At 43.5% G+C, this 22,252-nt stretch overlaps 1 protein-coding gene and 1 non-coding gene across 5 annotated transcripts in view; both read left to right on the top strand.

The window, feature by feature from the left end:
- The window catches only part of OSBP (oxysterol binding protein), a 33,457-nt gene extending 17,824 nt beyond the window's left edge, over positions 1-15,633 (top strand). For 2 of the 4 annotated variants that reach the window (XM_057727774.1, XM_057727775.1), the window contains 7 exons: positions 1,557-1,802; positions 2,082-2,202; positions 10,024-10,127; positions 11,160-11,255; positions 12,016-12,197; positions 12,978-13,198; positions 13,302-13,905. In XM_057727774.1, coding sequence (XP_057583757.1) covers positions 1,557-1,802; positions 2,082-2,202; positions 10,024-10,127; positions 11,160-11,255; positions 12,016-12,197; positions 12,978-13,198; positions 13,302-13,444 — 1,113 coding nt within the window. In that variant the 3' untranslated portion in view covers positions 13,445-13,905. Of the gene's footprint in view, positions 1-1,556; positions 1,803-2,081; positions 2,203-10,023; positions 10,128-11,159; positions 11,256-12,015; positions 12,198-12,977; positions 13,199-13,301; positions 13,906-14,552 lie in introns of those variants that run through there. The other 2 variants (XR_009052690.1, XM_057727778.1) reach the window with 2 other exon arrangements.
- Positions 15,634-19,383: 3,750 nt separating this feature from the next.
- TRNAF-GAA (transfer RNA phenylalanine (anticodon GAA)) lies at positions 19,384-19,456 on the top strand. Its single transcript has one exon. It is a non-coding gene; the product is annotated as a tRNA-Phe (tRNA).
- The last annotated feature ends 2,796 nt before the right edge of the window (positions 19,457-22,252 follow it).

Raw genomic sequence — 22,252 nt, 5'->3', positions numbered from 1 at the left:
GAGTTCTGTCCGTCCATTTCCCCTCAGTGTGCACTTTTTCTTAGCATACCTGCTTTTTTCTCTGTGGACAAGATGGTTTTGGAGTGTGGTATACTTTTAGTTGAGGCAGGGTAGATTCTGCTTCCCCACTGGGAAATTTTCAGAGAGAAATGCTTGGTATATTTCTCAGAAAAAGCAGTCTCTAGCATAGTTTTTTTTTTTTTTTTTATGTATAAATGCACAGAAACAAATATGAAGCTATAAATAGTGGTTATCTTTGGGTGATGGTATTTCAAGTAGATGTTTTCCTTTATACTTTGTTTCCAAAGTTAGTTATAGTGGAAGTTACAAGATATTTCATAATTGGGAGGACAGTAAATATTAGGGTGGTGTGTGAATCAGAGATTGGCGTGTAGGAGGTTGGATAAAAATGCAGAAAAAGACAGAAAAAAAGGGGTAGGACTGTAGGAAAGAAAAGTGTTGTTTTTATTTGTTTTATTAACTTGAAATGTTGCTTTAGGTCAGCACCATTCCATACAAAGGACATTTTTTTCTTCCTTTCTGTCTTCTCTGAACTTAGAATTCAGGCTATTGATATTCAGGCTTGTTTAGCTGTATTGCTTGTTAAACAAGCTTTATAGACTAGCCTGGGAAGCTAACCTCTTTTTGTAGTAATTTTTTAAGTAGTAAAGTCATCATAAATTCCAAACGATCAGCTCAGAAACTAACACTGGGGAATGGGGGGACAATGTCTCTTTTGTTCACTTCTCTACACCCAGCAAGTTGTGTAGAGTCTGGCACACATAAAGGGTTCAATAAATATTTGTGGTATGAATGGACATCTTCTCCCCAACAGAGACACACAGACAGACACTGGCTTCATCCTGTGGCTGGGTGCCCTAAGTTGGTTCTAAAACTTGAAAGGTAGAACTCTCAGCCCCCAAGCATAAACACTCCAGGTCCAGATATACAACTGTCTAGTCTCAGAGGAGAAAGCAGAATCCTGGCCTGATGTGGAACTGAATTGAAACTCGGCGATGGTCTAGTCTGGGAGTGGAAACTAACTTCTGTAATGTTTTTTCCACTAGTCAGGACACGCCTGCACTTAGAATTTACTACCCTTTCTTTCTTCCCTCAAAAATGTTAGATGCTTAACTTCCTCTCTGGGTATACTTGTGCTAAAGTCCATTTCCCCTTTTATTCATTTGTTTAATACCTATTTGATGACAGTTTCCCATGGGCCAGGCATCAGTGGCTCTCGGATATGCAGTGGTGAGTGGAAGAGGCGTGGTTCCCATCTCAGAGAGCTTCCAGTTAGTGAAATAAATGAAACTGGAGATTTCCACCACTCATCGGCATGAACAGTTGACCAAGGAGAATGGGCTGCTTTGGGGTTAGACCTTAGAGTTGCTCTACTGAGTGAGGGCCTCTTCTTTCCCAGTGATTTGCTTTATCATCTTGACATCTCGATGTGTCTCCCTCCACGTGCAAAAAAGGGGAAAAAAAAAAAGGAAAGAAAGAAATTGTCTCATATGGATGTGTGGGCAAAGTTTTTATATCTGCTCTTTTCCTGACAGGTGAACTTTAATGAGCCCTTATCCATGCTTCAGCGCCTTACTGAAGATCTGGAATACCACGAGCTGTTAGACCGAGCTGCAAAGTGTGAGAACTCTCTAGAACAGCTCTGTTATGTTGCAGCTTTCACCGTGTCCTCCTACTCCACTACTGTCTTCCGTACCAGCAAGCCATTCAACCCACTCCTTGGGGAGACCTTTGAGCTGGATCGATTAGAGGAGAATGGGTACCGGTCCCTCTGTGAGCAGGTAAAGGGGTCTCAGGACTGTGACACGTTTCCTGTTGGAAGAAGGGATGATTTGGGGGGTTGACACCCCTGGGTGTTAACGTTTACAGAAATTCCAGAACGCTGTCATCCCAGACTGCCTTCTTTTCCCTCAGGACTTCAATACTGGAGGCCCCGGTATTCACCAGCTGGTGTGGGTGTAAAAAGTCGTGTGAACTTGGGGTGTTTATCGCCAGTTTATAGGCAGTATCTTTTCTTCCTCCTTTCTTCCTTTTAATTTGAGCCACTGATTTTTTTCAAGGTGAGTCATCACCCCCCTGCGGCTGCACACCATGCTGAGTCCAAAAATGGCTGGACGTTGCGTCAGGAAATCAAAATCACCAGCAAGTTTCGAGGCAAATACCTCTCCATTATGCCTCTCGGTAAGGCCACCATCTTTGCAAGAATTTGTGTTCTGGGAAGGAAAGCCTCTCTGGCAGGATGGAGGAGGCCACTGGTTCAGGAGCCTGGAGGTCAGATTTGGGCATTGAACCCTATGAGCTAGCTTTGTGCAGGTCACTTAACTTCTCAGCTACCAGGTGAGTGAGGGGGTGTGAGACTCTTTAGGGATCCATCCAGTCAGAAGTTCTTTGTCTTCTTAGCTATATTTAATGCATCTTTAAATACTATTTTAGAATATACATTTTAGCATGCATTTTAAAAATTCTGCCCTTTAGTTGGTGTTTTCCCCATTACCTTAGCAATCAGTTTCTCTCTATAGATCAGAACTCTTGTGACTGCAGGGTTAGGTTTCCTGGGTAGCCCCTCCCCACCCCCCTCCTTTCTCCCCTCTCTCTTCCTCCAGCAGAGGGGTTAGGTATCATTTATATAACAGCTGAACTCCAGGTAAGATGAAACTGTATTTTAAAAGATCTTATTGGATTACAAGTTAATTTTGCACCAAGATCAAAAGGATCAGGCCTGGGAGTAGGAATCCTAGTATACAGTGTCAGTGTGTCTGTACTTTAAGGGAAATGCAATTATTCAAAAAGGGGAGTAGATTCTTGATGCTCTTTTGAACTAGAGCAGCCACATTAGGCCATGTGTGTACTGAAGAGTGAATGCTGGTCTGCAGATAAAGAAACACAAAGCAGGTAGAGAGAAACCAACAGTTCCCTAGAGACAGAGCTGATGGTAACTGAAAGCTCTCAATGGCTTTCCATTTCCTGGTTCTAGTCTTTCATGTGGCAGAGCTGCAGTGCTGGGTTATTGCAGTACAGTCTTCTACTTTAATAAATCCCTTTTCTCTCAGTGAAATAGGGACAGTGCAAACTAGAAATTAGCTAGGAAAAAATCCAGGGATGTTTGTAATATATTAAAAGACAGGAAACTGAACTCTATCACTTTATAGTTAATGAAAAGGAGACTAAGTGATTTAGGTTTTGATCTTTCCTGAGAACCTTTCAAAAGGTTCTAATTGCTTAACTGTTTTTGAAGCTAATGGTTTCAGAAGTGTGTTAGGTTAAGAGTAGTAAACACCTCAGGTGTTCACGTGTAATCTGCAAAACTAGGGTGTCCGTAGTCACACTGCAGCCTAACTTTCATCCATGGAGAAGAGTTGCAGAGGCCCCCTGAGGATTTTATGTATTTAATTCTAAGGAGGGTTATATACATTTGAAAACTAGCAATAAACCTAAATTACCAGTGATGTGCTATACATTTTCTCTGTAATTTGACTAATCTAGAATTCTTTGAGGGATGAGTAACTATAGGAACATAAGTGGTGGATCTACTTTTTAGAGTTAAAAGAAATCTTTGATAGGATTTCATTCCTACGGTGATTTAAAGATTCAAGTCATCAAGATGTGTTGTCTTAAATCACCCCATCTATTAGATACTGAGTATATCTACCGCATATTAGGGATGGTTCTAAGGTGCTCAGGAAATATAAATGAACAAAACAAAGTTCCCAGCCTTTGTAGGGAGACTGAACAAGAATTGACATAGTGACAGAAAACTGAATACAGAAGTATAAAGAGTGGGATTTCCAGGCATTAGTCCTGGGGTTGGCTGTATTTAATGTTTTTGCATCAGTGACTTGGAAGGAGAATCATGCAGTGAAATTTTCACATTTTCAGTGGCATTCAGCTCTCAGAGGGTAATTGGTAAGCTGGTAGATGTCACTGAAGAAAGATACACGGACAGGGCTGTGAGTGAGTAGGCAGATAGATGGTTTTTTGAGGTGGTGGCAGGGAGTCTGTGCTGTCCCATAAAATAGACTGAAAAGGTTAGAATTCTTGAAGTCTGGAAAAAAGAATGCTTCTAGGAAATGTAATTGAAGTTTGCAGAATTATGAACACTGTGGTAGAGGATAAACACGAGTGTGCTCATCTGCTCATATTGGGATTGGGTGGTAGCTTGGAGTTTAAAGAGATGCATTTAAATAAGAGTATTACTTCATTGTCTGGAGTTCTCTAACCCAAGGAGAATCTCAGTTTGAGAGTATGAATGAAACAACTACTCAGCCTGTTGATCTCTGTGACAGTGACACTACTGGGTTCCATGTAGTTTGAATTTGCCCAGGTGGCACTTTAGTCAAAAAATCCTCCTTATATACTTTATCCATTTTTCTAATTCCTACTTTTATTTTTTTGGCTGAGTTGGGTCTTCATTGCTGTGTGCAGGCTCTCTCTAGTTGTGGCAAGCATGGGCTACTCTTCATTGTGGTGCCCCGGGCTTCTCATTGCGGTGGCTTCCCTTGTTGTGGAGCACGGGCTTTAGGCACGTGGGCTTCAGTATTTGTGGTGCATAGGCTCAGTAGTTTTGGCTCACTGGCTTAGTTGCTGCACGACATGTGGGATCTTTCTGGACCAGGGTTGGAACCCATGTCCCCTGCATTGGCAGGTGGTTTCTTAACCACTGCACCACCAGGGAGGTCCTTCAATTTCTACTTTTTGATTAGAGTGATTAATCCACTTATATTTATTATAATTACTGATTTGTTAGGATTTACATCTGCCATTTTGCTATTTTGTTTCTGTGCATCTTATGTCCTCTATCCTCCATTAGTTCCTTCTTTTGTGTTAAGTAGATAATTTTCTAGTTTATCATTTTAGTTCCTTTGTTATTTCTTTTATATTTTTAAAGGTATTTTTGTGGTGGTTACCCTGGGTATTACAATAAACACCTTCTACTCATCTAGTTCAGATTCATGCCAACTGAATTTCAACAAGACACAAAACTTTGCACTTGTATGGATCCATTACCTTTTCCCTCCTTTGTGCTTTTATTTTCATACAAACTGCATTTTTCTACAGTATAAGTCCATCAACATTGTTTTTTAACTGTTGCTTTATGTAGTTGTCTTTTAGATCATATAGGAGAAAAAAAGTTACAAGCAAAAAAAAATACCTTTATGCTGTTTTTTATATAGTTAATTGCAGTTACCTTTACTGGTCTCTTAATTTTCTAAGGTAGATTTAAGTTACTATCTAGTGTCCTTCATTTCAGCCTAAAGGACTTCCATTAGTATTTCTTGAAGAGCAGATCTGCTAGCTGGGAATTCTTTCAGTTTTTGTTTTTCTGGAAATGTCTTAAGCTCTCCTTTGTTTATGAAGGATAGTTTTGCTGGACATTGAATTCTGAGTTTGACGGTCTTTTTCTTTCACATGTTGAATATGTCGTCCCACTGCCTTCTGGCCTCCATGGTTTCTGAGGATCCCCAGAGTATCATGCGTCACTTCTGTCTTACTGCTTTCAGGATTCTGTCTTTGTCTTTCTAGTTTGATTATGATGGTTTTCATTGTGGTGTTCTTTGAGTTGATCTTACTTGGTGTTCATTGGACTTTTGGATGTGTAGTGTTTTTCAACAAATTTGGGGAATTTTTGGCCTTATTTCTTCAAGTGCTTCAACTGTTATAACCACCTCTGGCAGCTGTTGTGTTAAATAATTGCCACTGATTGTCTTGATAATTGCCCCAGGGAGAAGGCTGTTTGAGGTGAGCAGGTGCTGAGTCAGATCAAATAAAGATAAGTCCTGTGAGTGGGGGAACCACCAGATAGGTCAGATAATGGCAGTACTTTGGAGCTGGGCTTTTGGGGAGCTTCACACTGATCTGCTCCCTGCAGTGTTCGCTAGGCTGCTTGCTGGTTTTCACGGCTACCATGATTGTGAGGCTGCCGGGTTTTCTAGGGTACTGAAGAGCTGGGGAAAGAGGGATAGGAATAGGGCAAGTTAAAATGCCATGAAGCTCATTTTGCTTACTGAGATTCAGCCATTTTTCTTGAATAAATGCCCCTTGGGTTATTGTAAGCCTTTGGTTAATTTCCAGAGTTATGAAAAAGTTGATTCTGATCACTTTTGCTAGTGTGTTCTTGTTGATTTTATTGGGGAGCTGATACATGGAAGTCCTTACTCTACCATCCTGCAAGCAGCCATCTTCCCCTTTATACATTTTAATTGGCTCGGGGTTTAGATCTTTAACTTAGTATCAAGTTTTCAAGGCACAAATAATATGTAAAGGAAGGTAGTCATAGGGTATTCTTTGTTTTTCCACTATCCTGGTGAGCTGGAAGGGACACTGTACAGAACAACACGTGCATCATCAGGGTGGGGTATAGGGTTATGGTATCGGACTGTTCAGATGTCCTGCTCTTATTTTGAACTTCAGCTCCAGCTGTCACCTGCCGTGTGACCTTGGGAAAATTATTTGACCTCTCTAAGCTCAGAGTCTTTATTTGGTAAAATGAGGATGTGGTAGGCTAAATAATGCCCCTCTTCCCCCAAATGTATCCACATCCTAATCTCTGGAACCTATGAGTGTATCGCTTTTCATGGTGAAAGGAACTTTGGAGGTGTGGTTAAGGATCAGGGCTGGGGAGGTAACCCTGGATTTTTCTATGGGCCTAATATAACCACAAGGGTATTTTTTGAATAAATTTATTTTTATTTATTTATTGGCTGCATTGGGTCTTTGTTGCTGTGCACGGGCTTTCTCTAGTTGCAGTGAGTGAGGGCTACTCTTTGGTGTGGTGCATGGACTTCTCTTGTTGCAGAGCATGGGCTCTAGGTGCCCAGGCTTCAGTAGTTGTGGCACATGGGATGAGTCGTTGTGGCACATGGGCTTAGTTGCTCCACGGCATGTGGGATCTTCCTGGCTCAGGGCTTGAAACCATGTCCCCTGCATTGGCAGGCAGATTCTTAACCACTGGGCAACCAGGGAAGCCCCCACAAGGGTATTTTAATAGGTGGGCTGGAGGTTCAGAGTCAGTGACAACAAAAGCAAGAGGTTTGAGGGATGCTAGGAAGGGTCCACAAGCCAAAGAATGCAGGTGGCCTCTAGTAGTTGGAAAAAGTAAGAAGATGGGTTCTCCCCTTGAGCTTCCAGAAGGAACGCACACCTGCTGACACCTTGATTTTAGACTGCTGCCTTGCAGAACTGTAAGCAAATAAGTTGTGTTAAGTTTGTCACAGTTGGTTCCAGCAGCAATAGGAAACAATTGTAGGGGATAACAGTGCCTGCAGCTGAGATATCAACAGATATTTGAGTGCCCACTACATGCTGGAAACTATTCTAGGTGGGTATATAATGGTGAACAAAAGCTACTTTGCCCTCATTTAGCTTGCATTCTTTTCTTAAGTAGACAAAAAAGTAAATAAAACAAATACTTTAATTTTATATAGTGGTAGTTCAATAGAGAAAGTAGAGTAAGTGGAGATGGGGTTAATGATGGAGGAAGGAATGTGTGTGTGTTTCCTTGGATGGGAGTCAAGGAAATTCTCTGAAATGGTTACCTTTGAGCAGAGACCTGATAACAAAAAGAAACAAAACCAAAAGATGACTTGGGGGAGTGTGTTCCAGTCAGAGAGAACCCCAAAGATAAGGGCCCTGGGGGTGAAGCAAGCATCACATGCAGGAGAAACAGTGAGACTACAGCAGCTGGTTCAGAGTGGGGGGGAAAGGAGGGGAGCGTGGTGGATGAGACCAGAGGGGCAGGCGGGGGCCTGCTCTTGTGGGGTCTTGTACGCCATGGAAAGGAGTTGAGTTTTGCTCTAACTGCAGTAGGAAGTAATTGAGAGATTTTATGGTGTGGCAAATTGATATGACATCTTTTATTTTATTTTATTTATTTATTTTTTTAATATGACATGTTTTAAATAGATTTTTTTTTGTATTGATAACCTTTATTTTATACTCATTTTTAAACTCAGTCACATTTTCAGCTTATATATAACTTAACAGGCACATTATAATTTTATAGGTTATTTGCAAAAAGTAAGCTTATGTACATACGTTTTCTTAGAGATAAAAAGCACGTAAGGAATGAACATGAGACAAGGGGCCACATCTGGGGATTACACAACAGTTTAGCTCTGTGGCAGCCACTATAATACTCTAGTATCTGGGAAGGCAGAGATCAGAAAGATGAGAAAATGACCCTCAAAGAAACAATGTTGTCTTTCCATCACTTTCTGTGGATTGAGGCTAGTCCTAAAGAGACTTGTTAGACTCCGTCCATCCCACTTAGCTGAACAGGGCTGAGCTGCCACCAATGATTATGCGAACTGATTCAGGAAAGTCTAAATTTCTGACACAAGACCTGAATGTATCCAGCATTACACACCAGTGTTAGCATGCGCTAGAAAACATGACTTAGTCATCAGGGAACACAGGAAGTCAGTTTATTTCAAATAACACTACAAGTAATAGGTTCTCCAAGTCCTGAATCTGAGTCCTAGAATTGTTGCAACCTCTCCTTCTCTTGGTTCTCCAGATACATCCAAGCACAGTGCCAGCTATTTGGGGAGGCTGGATGTCTCCAAGTTGTGTCCGTTTAGAAAAGGAGTAGAAACCATCTTCTCACTCACTGACCCACCACCTTTGGATTTCTCATGTCTACCCTCTTAACACTTTATCCTTTGGTTTTTTAAACTGTGACCCACTTTTTGTTTTTCATTGTCCACTGGCAAAGTTTCTTCTTCTCTGAAGTTCTGATTCCAAAGAGATGGCTTCTGTTTTCCTTGCTTACACTTAGATTAGGGTTGCATCCTCTCTGTACAAAAGTGTATGCTTTTAGAGAGCTACCTCTATTAAAAATATGATTTTATTCACCCAGCGAAAATAGATTATGAACAAAATTCCCAAGAGGTCGGGTGGCCAGGTCCAGCCCATATCAGGTGACGTGATGCCTCTACTCCCTGATGACATGGTTGGTCTTTCTGGCCCGCCCTCGTCCTGAGTCATCTGTTCGGCATAAGCTGTCTAGGGGCCCACCTGAGGCACCTCACTGGCATATACCACCAGGGCCCTCATGAGTAACAAAGACACCACTATCACTGGGGAAATAGCAAGAGTTTAGAGATTGGACAAAGACAAGACAAATTCTTTATTGTGTAACACAGGCTCACACATCTGAGCCAGTGCACCTGCTCTATCTGCTACTCCTATTTTTTTTTACCATTAAGGCCCGTAGGTAGATAAGTGGTTTACTTAAAGTCACACAGCTAGTTACTCACAATAGGGCTTGTCCCCAGTACTGACTACCAATGTGTGCACTTTTCCATAAGGTGATTTTATTTTTTCATATTGGGGCAGATTTGACTTGTTCCTGTAAATTTTGCAGCTAGTATGGCAGGCACAGTTAGTGAAAAGATTGGGGGTTTTGCTCTCATTTTTATTTCTACAGTTGCAGAATATTACTTCCCAGCTAAGCTGTATCAGTTATCAATGTTTATCATCATTAGTTATGTTTTATTCATAAATTTAAAAATAAAGTGAAAAATTTAGTCAGTGCTTCCAACATTTATTAAGTTATAAGTCCTTTTTGACTTGTTTTCTTTCTTTTTTTTTAAATTTTATTTGTTTATCTATTTAAATTTATTTTTTTCGCTGTCTTGGGTCTTTGTTGCTGCGCACGGGCTTTCTCTAGTTGCAGAGAGCAGGGGCTCCAGGTACGTGGGCTTCAGTAGTTGCAGCACACGGGCTCAGTAGTTGTGGCTCACAGGCTCTAGAGCACAGGCTCAGCAGTTGTGGCACACGGGCCCAGTTGCTCTGCGGCATGCGGTATCCTCCCTGACCAGGGCTTAAACCCATGTCCCCTGCATTGGCAGATTCCCAACCACTGCATCACCAGGGAAGCCCTGTTGTTTTCTTTTTAAAAGTAAGAAATTTTGATAGACTAAAATCAATCATCATTATTTCTAGCCAGCATGGTGCTATTGTTCTAATATTTGGCTTAATTTGTGTACCACTCTCTGCTTCTAGGTAGCATCCACTGTATTTTCCATGCAACTGGGCACCACTACACTTGGAAAAAAGTTACCACAACAGTGCACAACATTATCGTGGGCAAACTGTGGATCGATCAGGTGAGCAAAGGGGCTCAAAGTGCTTCTGAAGTTCAGAAGAATACCTCCCTATGGCCATCTTTGCAGTATTTAAGACACGTAAACTGGCCCCAGACTGCTGTTACTGATTTATCAGTTTTGCCTACGGAATTTCCCTCAGGCAGTAACCTTCCCCCCAAACTCCCTGAGTTTCTATACCACAAATTATTATCTATAAATGACCAAGTTACACATTCATTCAGTGACTACTAGGACTGTATTAGGCACTATGAAGGGTACAGGAAATAATAAACATGGCTCTCATCCTTCATCCTTTCATTATTCATCAAACATTCATTGCCAGGCTGAGCATTAGGTCTTGGAGATACAAAGTCAGATGAGGCATTGTCTTTCAAAGAGTTATTTTATCATTGGAGATATAAGACAAATATGTGTTTGATTAAAAACCACTTGACAAAATAGACTAGTGTTAGAGCTGTACTAAGATAATACCTAATTCACTATCAGTTTGCTCTTCAGACAGTGGTTGCAGTAAATTCAGGAAAGAGAGGGAATACTGTCTGAGCAGTGAGGAAAGGCTTCATGATAGATGTGGAAATGACGCTGAGTCTTAAAGAGTGGTTTGGGATTCGCAAGATAGAAAGGAGGAGAAAATGAAATGAATAAAGTGTAGGAAGGCCCACCATATGTAGTCCTGAAACTGTGAGTAGAATACTTTCAAGCATGGCGTTCTTGAAGGGTACAAGTGGAGGATTGGTTTGGGAAGGTGAATTGTTATGTGAATATCACTGTGTGTGCTGAAAGTCCAATTATGCTACTTAAAATGTGACACACAGTTTTTTAAAAAAAGATCATTTGGCCTTCATTCCAGCCTGGGATACTAAGATTACAAAGGGATTCCACAGAGTCTTAAGGTTGGCTAAGACCTGAATCTTAAGTACAGGAGCGCTAGAATGTAAGATTGAAAAGAAAAGAATTGAGGCATGGGGCTTAGCATATATTCAAGTCATCCAGTCTTAATAAAACCAAGCCATGAATCTTTTCTTTTTATAGTCTGGTGAAATTGACATTGTGAATCACAAGACAGGAGACAAGTGCAATCTTAAATTCGTTCCTTATAGCTACTTCTCTCGGGATGTAGCAAGAAAGGTAAGAGAAATTGAAATTAACATGTTTTTCACTTACTGTATATCCCATAGAAAGTCTACTCCTTTCGACCTGGTGTAGATGGATGGGTGTGTGTGTGTGTTCAAAAAAAAGGAAAGGTAAAGGAGAAAGTCAGCAAAAGACAACAAACTAGAAAATAAAAGTCAAGAGCAATGAGAGATTGGAATTCCCTGGCCGTCCAGCGGTTGGGGCTCTTTCACTGTGTGGGCCCAAGTTCGATCCCTGGTTGGGGAATTAGATCCTGTAAGCCGGTGTGGGCACAGCCAAAAAAAAAAAAAAAGCAATGAGATTTGAAAATGGGAAACACTGAGAGAGGACTAAGGAAAGGATTACAGGAAGAAGGCAAGGGCAGTTTGACCCCTGTGAAGTCTGAGTGAGTGTTACCACTGCAATGAAGTTGTGCTGTGAGTTTTGATGGGAGAGTGAAGAAATCTATTTGTGGCTCTCTGACTTGTGGAGAGAAGAATATAACATAATTCTGCGTACAGTCAGATCCTTTTCCTACACACATCATTACAACAAAAATCTCTATACCACAAAATGGTAATGAAACCTCCAACTCATGACTCAGTTATTTTAAGCAGCTCAAGAAAATATAACAGAATAATTTGAATGGCTCCATGGAGTTTGTCCTAACAGGATTTAACCAGTATTTACCCTAGGACTTCGGTTTCCAAAATAGTCAGGTAAGCTAACCCACAGTGACTGCCGTGCCCCAGAGCCCTGCTCTCCATCCTCATAGGTGACAGGGGAAGTGACAGATCCATCGGGAAGAGTTCACTTTGCCCTTCTGGGGACGTGGGATGAGAAAATGGATTGTTTCAAAGTACAGCCAGCCATCGGGGAAAATGGGGGTGACGCTCGGCAGCGAGGCCACGAGGCAGAAGAAAGCAGGGTCCTGCTGTGGAAGCGGAATCCTTTACCGTGAGTATCAGCGTGCATCCCGCCCGGGGCCTGCTGTGACCTCAGCCTCGGAGCCGTGTTGGAGCATTTCTGCCTTCCTTCCCACTTGATTCTGTGAAGGACTGAGCACTCAAAATCGGAACCTGGAGAGATGACCAGAAGGTTGTTCCTTTGTGATTAGGTTGTAGCATGCCTTGTCCCAGGAAAGTTCAAACTACACAAACCACATCTGCCAAAAAACATATGGTGCTTCCTAAAGGTCTTTTGGATGTGTGATTCAGAAGGATATTTTTCTATAATTTGGAGCAAAACTATTCAGCAGTGGCTAGAGGACAAAGATGCCTACCACCTGTGGCCTAAAGGCCTCACAGCCACATATGGGTCCCTGAGAGGATGCACAGGACTTTGGAAATAAATTAAGATGGAGGCCATTTGTCTCCTGTCATCATTTAATATGTTCAGTCCTTAGTAATAGGCAAGGTTATCCCAGAAAGAGAAAAAAGAAAGCAAAGGAAACAGGAGGAAAGAAGTTTTATTTAGTAGAATATTTGTCTTTCCTGATTTCAGTTGAGCATAACACAAGCCCAGAAAACTGTCCAGTTGAGTGATCCTGGGAGGGGATGGGGAATGGTCCAGTTGGGTCTCTTAATTAGGTGGACCTGACATGGTCCTCCTAGGTCTTTCCATCTGTAGAACAGCCTGGGTGATAGAGCCCTTGGAGTGAACTTAGTTGTCGCTCTTTAACTAACGAGGGTCTCGGCTCTAGCATTACCCTTTCTCTTTCTTATCCTTTACTTTTAGGAAGAATGCAGAAAACATGTACTACTTCTCAGAGCTGGCTCTAACTCTCAATGCTTGGGAAGCTGGCACTGCCCCCACAGACAGCCGATTACGGCCAGACCAGAGACTGATGGAGAATGGGCGCTGGGATGAAGCAAATGCTGAGAAGCAGCGCCTGGAGGAAAAGCAGAGACTTTCCAGAAAGAAGAGGGAAGCCGAAGCTATGAAAGCCACAGAGGATGGTAGCAGACGCCTTCTCCCCTATTTCCCGATCCTGATGCGTGGTGAAGGCCAGTGTGTCATTGGCTCTAATTCTGTTTTTTCTTTACCCTCTTTCCTCTTTAGGCACGCCCTACGACCCCTACAAGGCACTGTGGTTCGAGCGGAAGAAGGACCCCGTGACCAAGGAGTTAACCCATATTTATAGGGGAGGATACTGGGAGTGCAAAGAGAAACAGGACTGGAGCTCGTGCCCGGATATTTTCTGAACCGGCTGTGACAAAAGGAGGAGGATCCAAAGTAGAAGAGGACAGAGGATGCGCAGGAAAGCTGGCAGTTGTGACTCTTCTTACCGAGCGCTTTCCTCAAGTTTGTCTGTCTTAACCAATCATTTTTTCCAAATCAATCACCAGAAGCAGACACCGTTGGTGGTGATTGGCTGGTTGCCTTAGCTGATTGAAACTGAAATCGACATTCTGGATACTGTGCGTGGGAGGGAGAGGCGTCACGGCTGAGCGTTCGTGTCATCCCACTTCTGCAGAGTCAGGTGCTCTTGGCTCTCCCCTCGCCCTCTGCCCCCGTTTGAGATGCTGTCCCTCATCCTCCCCTTACAGCAGCCTGCTCCGCCAAGACCAGCGGAAGATGCCGATTCACGGGCGTCCCGGTGCTGTTCAGAGCAAGAGCTGATTTTAGAAGTTCCCTTTAAAAAGAAACACGTAAGACTTAACCAATGGAATGCTTGCGGTGGAGCTTAGGCGTGACATTACGAAGTGTTCACATATGGGGTCAATGTAACGGGGCGTCCGTGCGGAGGACACCGCAGCATTGGGACACTTGGGAGAGGGAGTGTTCTGCAAGGCTGGGACGTTCAGAGTTAAACTCTTGGAAGTTTCGATCTTCACTCGCGTGAAACACCCTGATGCTGTTCTCCATCTTCTTTGACAGCAACCGGGGCCACGTGGGTGGTCAGTAGGAGGGTTGCGTTATCCTCACAAAGGGGTTTTACGGACTTCCTCAGGCGGAGAACTTCTGAGAACAGGAGGCGGAATGGAAGGAGACTGCTGGCCACTTTTGCGTTCCCCGTTCCTCCTCACCCCCATCCTTCATTGCCTTTCTTCTCTCTCTCAGCACAGTACCTGTTGGGATTTGTGCCCCGTGGAGCAAAGCATTACCTGTCCCGTTCTATACACGTCAGAATCTGAGAGAAGGAGTTTATCGGGAATAAGTTTTCACCATCTCTCAAGCCCCACGGACTGGGGCCACCTCTGGAATAATGTGTTAAATATCTGTATATTATATATATGTAGAGAAAAGTCTAATTTTTTTTTTGGTTGGATTTTCCTTCTTCCCATTAAGAATCTTGTTTTTTGATATCAGTTGTCACCCTGGGACTCTCTCTTGGACACACTGATGTGGATTGGAGCCCCCTCTGCTTTTCCTCTTCCGGGGCAGACAGATTGAAACCCGTGCAGGACCCCATCCAGCAGTTACTGAGCAGGGACTTTGTCCATGGTTTGTATCATGGGGTGCCCACTGCCATCTAAACTCTGCTCTCCTACTGACCTGACTGTTGAAAATGAAATCCTAACCTCTTTCCTACCTTTTTTTCCTTCTCTTACTAGGAGGAGTATGGGTAGAAAGTCAGGAGGGTAATTTCCAGTTTCAGCCTGCCTCTGTCCAAATCACAGCACCACACAGCTGATACCCAAAAGAGCCCTCTTCCTAGGAATCGGGGCTAAAAGCACCGTCATGTGGGGTGGGTAAGAGAACTGCTCCTGTTGGGCCCTGGTTTCCTTCTTTTCTCTTTTGTTCTGTATTTGTTTAAGTTGTCTTGTTCAGAAATCTAACCCCCGTGCCACCCACCCTTGGTTGAGGATCACAAATTGAGGTGCCTTCCTTGTATGCTTTTTGTTCGTGTTTTTTGTTTCTTTTCCTTAACTGCCGAGCCTCAGCCAGTGTGGGTCCTAGGGGGGAGAATCATTCCAGAGGAAGCCACCCCTGCAGGGAAATTGGATTTATACCGGGTAAATTAGTACTCTTTTTCCTTCCCCACCATCCCTCCCTTCCTAGCGGTGATGAACTTGAGAAAGGGACAACTCCTGGGGAATTTCCTCCCAAGAACTCTCTTCCCAGCATAAGCAAGGGATTATGCCAGGGCTGCTTCTTTCAAGGAGGCCCCTAAAAGCATTGACCTAATGGGGGGGTGGGGGGTTAGACAGTGGAAACTCCCGAAATAGACCGAACTTTCCTGCTCTGTCTCCCCCCATTCCCCCTTCTTCCTCCACCATCTGCACTACATTTCCAGCCTGATCCCCCAGGCAGATTCCTGCTAATGGAAGTCCTTCAGGTGAAATAAAGTCACATGAAAACAAAACAAAACTATATATATTTTCAGTTTTTTTGCCTTATTGTTTTTTTTCCAAGAAAACTACTAAATTAAATAATTTTTAAAAAGTCATATTGTTTGTCTGATTCACTTCTACTAAGTAGGAGGTGGCGGGAAGAGGTGGAGAGCTGGCCCCATGGTTATTTGTTCTTGGGAGTCTGGGAACTTGATCTTCATGGGAAATTGAGAGAAAAAGTGGACACAGATTTCCAAATGTTTTGACTATTCAACAACATTCTGGAGGACCCAGGACCAGAAGAGTAGTTTTTAACAGCCCCTGATGCTTCAATGCATTGTCACCATCAGGGTCTCACCTTGGCGTAGGGGAAGCTTTTCTCGTGTTTTTGACACTGGGCCTGTTTCACCTCAAAAAGTAAAAGTGTTCTTGAGTTTCTCTTGCCCATTTAGATTCTCAGGATATTACCTGTTCTGTGTAGGGACTCAAATTCTGTATTTTGAAACATAAGCAATTGAGTATTGATTTGAAGATACTGGAGAGAAGTAAGGACAGTAAAAATGGTTTTTTTCTCTGGAAAGTGCAGGGAGGGGAGAAGGTGGACAAAGTGATCAAAGGGGCCTGGAGAGGCCTTCCAAGAAGATGAGCGCTGGTTCCTGCCCGGAGGGAGGGCCCCCCATCCCTAGCATCTGCTTCTGTGTCCAGAGTGCTGAGATTGGAGGTCTCAACATTGCCTGGCCTCCACTGTAACAATTTTAAGAGGTATATGTTACAATTGTCGTGTTGAATATGAAGAAAGGTGCTCAAAAAATAAATTTACTCAAGGTCACGTAGCTGATTGGTTAATCACAGTACTGGAATTCAAAGCTGGGTTTGATTAACCCCGGAGTTTGTGACCTTTACAACCCTGTGTTCTGTGAGAAACTGGGTTGGAAGGCAGCTGGTAGTTAAGTCATTTCCTCTTGGATTATATATCATGCAGAAATCTGTATCTCTGTTTCCAGAAGCTTCTTTTATTTATTTTTTGGGAGGGCTACACCAAGTTCAATCAACTGTTAAGAAGCTTCTTAATGTGGATAATGCCATCTGGGGAGTCCCACCTGAAGGAAGGCACATTCTTGAAGTTCAAGCCTCTTGGCACCTTGATTTCTCAAGGCTCTCCTTCCCACAAAATCAACTGTGTCGTCAGGGACTGTTTTTTCTAGGCTGGTTCTTGGGAAGGCCGCTTATCTGTTTAAGTCATTTGCCCCATTCCCATTATTGGGCTTGATGCTAAGTGTCAGCAATGTTTTTTTTTCCTGGCAAGTAAAAGCCATGGTAGTACAATACACCCTTGACATTTGTGAGAGCTGCATCCTGCAATCTAGAATACCATGTGGTATGTAATTTCCTCCAATAGGGGCATTCAAATGTACCTGAAGTATTTTAATAATCCCTCCTGTAGTCCTTTAATGGGCTACTGTGCCATGATAGGTTGGATGTAGATCTCAAGGAGTCTACCTTACTTGACTCAAAACCATGTGTGACTCAGCAAAATGAAAAATTATTACACCTGCCCCACAAAAATGTTAAACCTGTAAATTTCAAGGATCTGCTCTACTTTCAGCAAGACAAGTGAAAACCAACCTTCAGTACAGTCCTAAAAGGAAGTGTAGAAAAATCTTTAGAATTCATTCACTATAAGGTATATATACCTTGTGAAACTTTAAGATTGTTATCAAAATTTAGAGCTTGCTTCTAAAAGTTTATTAAGCTTTTGCCCAATACTGTACCCTGCCCTGTGGGAAGCATTTCCCAAGCCTATGGTTTTCCCTTCCGAAGCTCATAAAATAACCTCCTCAGGCTTTCCTCCCTACTGTCTTTTCAAGTAGCAAGTAGACTGCTCCTCTTGGGGTTCACATTGATCCCACTGGGGAAGGAAACAAGCCCGTCAGATGAGGCATCTTTAAAGGCAAGAACTAAAGAGCTTAGAATCTTTAAATATCTTTGCTGAGGTCACATCTTCTGAATTTGACAAGGTGATTTTAGAAGGTAGTAAAGAACCAGTTGATTCTGAGATAAATATGGCTAGGAAAGTCTTCGTTCATTCACTCATTAAGTATTTACTTCCAGCTTGTCACGTAACATACATTAGGGATACAAATGGCAAGAAAGGGCTCAGGTAAACAGGCAATTACACTCTAGTTTGATAAATGTCATGAAAGCACTGTAGAGGGGCAACAAGCCCATAGGGAGTGGGGAGGGAGTGTCAGGGTAGCCTACAGCTGGGAGAATGTATCTGAGTTGAGAGTTGCAGGCTTTATAGGGGTTAGAGGAAGGGCAACGTATAAAATGCTGCATGGACAAAGACAAGGAAAGCATCCTGAGTTTGGATGGCTGCATGAATGGCTGGAGTTTGGGGTCAAGGAGAGGGCACTGATACAGTGATGGGGAGAGGTAAGGCCTATACACCACGTAAAGAAACTTTGGTTTTCATTTTCAGTGAGGGAGCCAGTGAAGGATTTGCAAGCAGGGTAATGGGTTCCAGTGTGGAAAATGATTGATAGGTAGTCAGATCAATTAAGAGGTTGGAGAAGTGGTGAGAATGAAGAGAAGTGCAGGGATTCCAATATTGACTGAAATGAACAGCACTTGAGAATGATTACTGGTGGAGCGTGGAGGGAGGGGAGGAGGGAGGGAGGGAAGGAGGGAGGGAGCGAAGGAGGGAGGGAGCGAAGGAGGAAGGAATTTGTGTTTTTCTGGCTTGGGAAACTTAGATGGAAGGTGGTAGCAAGCTAAACAAGTCTAGAGAGAAAGATGGGTTCATGTGGGGGCATTCTGAGTTGGAAGAGCCTGTGGAGAAGTTGAGCAAGCAATTTAAAACATGGGTCCAAATGTTTTATGGCTACATTTGGCTACATTTTTGTGAGGACTGAGGAATGAGATGCTCAGAGAGCCTGCACATTAAAATCACCTGCAAGTTAAAAATATATATAATCCTGAGCCCCATCTGCAGAGATTCTGATTCAGTTAGGGCTACTGCAATTTTATATGTATATATTCATATATATATGAATGCAAGGGTCACAAAACTATGAAATGGGAGGAGGAGTTGGGATAAATCAAGGGATATTATTAAACCACAGCTTGCTTCTCAGAGTTTGAGAGAAGTTTGAGCCATTTCCACGTTTTGACAATGTCTATATGTTTCAAATTTTTTAAATGCCAAGATGAGATTATAAAAATTGAGGTACACTTTAAATATTTAATTTTAGCAAATCAAAGCTTTTAACATACAGATACAATGGCCCTATGTATATTTCATCAGGCAGTAACATTGAAAATTCACATTTGAAATGTTTACAAATGGCCTTCCCATCTGTCCTCTTCCATACATTTCTTGAGGCCACTTTGACAATATCTGAAAAATTCAAAATGTTCATATCTTTTGGTCTCGCGAAATCTGCCTTCTCACAAGAAAAACAAACACAAAAGGATAGTCGTTGCAGTATTGTTTCTAATAATCAAAACTAGGGGAAAAAAAATCAAAATGCCCATCATTAGGGATTCGATCAAGTGGGTTGTGTTATATCCATACAATCCAATACTGTGCAAGGGTTAAAAAAGAATGAAATGGGTCTACATAGCTGACATGATTTATCTTTAAATGAGAAAAGCAAATTGCAGTGTAGTTAAATAAACTGAGAAAAGTAAGATTATTTATCACCTCTAGCTTATAAACAGAGGCCTCGCCCCATCACCTCTAATATATGTGTTAAACTGCTACGTCCAGTTGAACCTACATCCAAAGCCTTTTTTGCTACAATGGAACAGATTTCCTAGATTTCCTTTCATGACAGTAAAGAGGAAAGCTACTCCCGGAAGTGGCCGAAATAGCTCAGTTGGGAGAGCGTTAGACTGAAGATCTAAAGGTCCCTGGTTCGATCCCGGGTTTCGGTAATGGTTTTAGCCCTCACCGTCCTTGGTGATCGATCCCCTTCTCAAAGTACACGGGCTGGTCTCCGACTCCTTAATGAGGGGCTCTCAGGCTGCCACCCAGTTCTCACTTGCACGTGGATGGTACTTGTGCTTGGATGGACACGGAAGGAGGGGCCGGTTTTCCTTTTTTCCCCCGGGAAGGAGGAAACTGGAAACCATAAAGGGATTCCTGTCCTTGTTTTTAAGATGCTCAATATCAAGTCAGTATCCCTTCCCTGCCCTTGGGTCTGTGTGGCGCGCTCTCCCCAGGAATCGCGAGCCGTTCGCTTTCTACTTCATCCCAGCCCGCCCTCTTCTTTTCTGTTTCCGACCACCTTCCAGGAGCTGCAGGCGTTGGACTCTTTCTCCGCGGGTCAAAGGGACGCGCGCGCCCGGGCGCCGCAGGGGGATTTGGCGGCCACGGAGCCGCCACGTGCGGGACGCGGGGCTGCGCAGCCATCGCCGCCCGGAGGGGACGGCGACAGCCCGGGTCCTCCCTCCGCCAAAGAAATCCTTGATTTCAGCTTGGTTTAACAATAACAAGGGCAGCTTTTGGTGATGGTGGCGGTGGCGGGGTGGAGTGAGTGGGGTTGGAATTCCATTCTGGTTTATATCTACCCTAGGGTTACCAAATCAAACACAGGACGCCCAATTATATTTGAATTTCAGAGAAACAATGACAATTTTTTGTATAAGCATGTCCCAAAGATTGCATGGGACACAGTAATTACACATTCGTTATTTTTCTGAAATTCAAATTTAACTGTATTTTTATTTGCTACATTGCAAACCACTGTTGTACATCATATCCCCACACGTCTCTGAACTGGATGCACCCCTCCACCCCCACCTCGCCCCCAGAAAGATAGAAACTATAGTCAGGATGAACTGGATTTCAGAAGAGACTGGTAATTTCTTATTCTGAACCTCTCTCAGGTTTCAAAATGCGTTTGTATCCATCAGCTGATTTGTTCTCAACACCGCGGGAAAAGACCTTGGCAAGGGATCACGAGGAAACATCCCAGGAATCAGCCATCTCACCTGGTTCCAGGCTTCGAGTTGTTCACACTGGCCGGGGGTGGGGGTGGAGGAAAGGGAGATGTGGAAGCTCTGGACTGGTTCTTAAAACAAACAAACAAAAACAAAACCAACCCCCCAAAAGTCTTGTTAAGATGAGCCGCTCCATTCAAGGCAGCGCAATGGAACGCGCGCTCTCAGGGAATGCTTCCTTTTTGCCAGCTCCCAGGCTGGGGAGCAGGGAGAGAGGCATGAGGCACAGTCCTCACATAAAAGGCAAAAACGGAGAACTATTGCTTTTGAATCTATAACTTGTCCCCCCCTTTCTGTTAATCTGTGCCAAGATGCCTGCTGATGAGGCAGGCTGATACCTGCTTCATCCCCCAAATCTTTGAGCTCTTGGTGGAAGGATGCGTTTTGATAAAGGACTCTGAAAAATTCAGTGATGATCAAAAAGGAAAGAAAACAAAATGGTGGATGAATAATAGATTCGGCAGTTCAAACTTTGCACGATGTACGTCAGCATGCGTGATAGTGAATTTTACGTCAATGGCTAGCTATGGTGCCCAAATGCACATCTAGATGGTGCTGTGAAGGTATTCTTTAGATATGACTAATATTTAAATCAGTGGACTCTGAGTAAAGCAAATTACCCTCCATAATGTGGGTGTGTCTCGTCCAATTATCTGACAGCTTAAGAACAAAGACTGGTGTTTCCTGATGAAGAGGGAACTCTCCTCGAGACTGTAACATAGAAAACCTGCCTGAGCCTCCAGCTGGCTGCCCTGCTGAAGTTGGACTCAAGTTACAATACCAACTCTTACCTGAATTTCCAGCTTGTTGGCAAATCCAACAGATTCTAGACTTGGCACTCTCCCCCATGCCCTGAGCCAATAAAAAAATAATAATAAATCTCTATCCACCCAAACAGCATACTTTAAAGTGCTACACACAGGTAAGAGGGAAGGGTGAGATTGTTACTATCGCTCCGGAGGAACAAGTGCTCTGAACTAAGGTGAAGCACCTTGGGATCATGAAGGTGGACACCATACTCCTAGGAAATGTTGGGCCTTTGCCCTGAAAGGGCAAACCCTTCCCAGTTTCCTGCCTGAAGAATCCCTTTGGGAAGTATTTAGATACTAGCAAGAAGCTCCGAGAAGAAGACAGGTGTGTCTGCCTGCATCACCAAGCTCGCAAGCCTGGCATACATTATACTACTCACCTTTCAAGGCACACTTCTAATGTCTTTTTTTCCCTGCCAGGTTCTGCTCTATCTGCCTTCTAGTCATTCCTCTGTGTTCCCAAAGCACTTATATACCTCTCTGTAAAGCACTGATTACACGGTCCCAAAGGTCTGCTACCAACTCTATAGCAGACCCACAGAGCAAGGAAGACGAAGATCAGGGATTCTGCGGGTCACCTAGAGCTTCCCCGGGGGCATGGGGGTTAGGCTGAGTCTTCAAAAGCACTTTGGGCGGACGAGAGGTAAGAAGTGAAAGGGAGGTGGCATTCCAGTTAGAAGGAACAGCGGTGCAAAGGTCCAGAGGACTGAAAAGGAATAGCGGGACCTGTAATATGAAAATAGCAGCGAGTACGCGTGAGAAGTGGAGGGTGGTGGGTTCAGCCAACCCCGAGCTGCGTGAGCGCGCGTGCGCAGAGGCCAGGCCCGTGGGGGCGGGGCGGGAGAGGGCTGCAGGGGGGCGCAGGGGCGGGGCGTGCTCTCAGAGCCCAGGGTGGTGGTGGCAGCTGCCACCACTTCTG

This window comes from Hippopotamus amphibius, chromosome 3 (genome assembly GCF_030028045.1).
Source record: "Hippopotamus amphibius kiboko isolate mHipAmp2 chromosome 3, mHipAmp2.hap2, whole genome shotgun sequence".
In the NCBI taxonomy this organism is placed as follows: Eukaryota; Metazoa; Chordata; class Mammalia; order Artiodactyla; family Hippopotamidae; genus Hippopotamus; species Hippopotamus amphibius.
The sequence above is the reverse complement of the archived record's forward strand: the minus strand, read 5'-3'. Positions and strand labels throughout refer to the sequence as shown.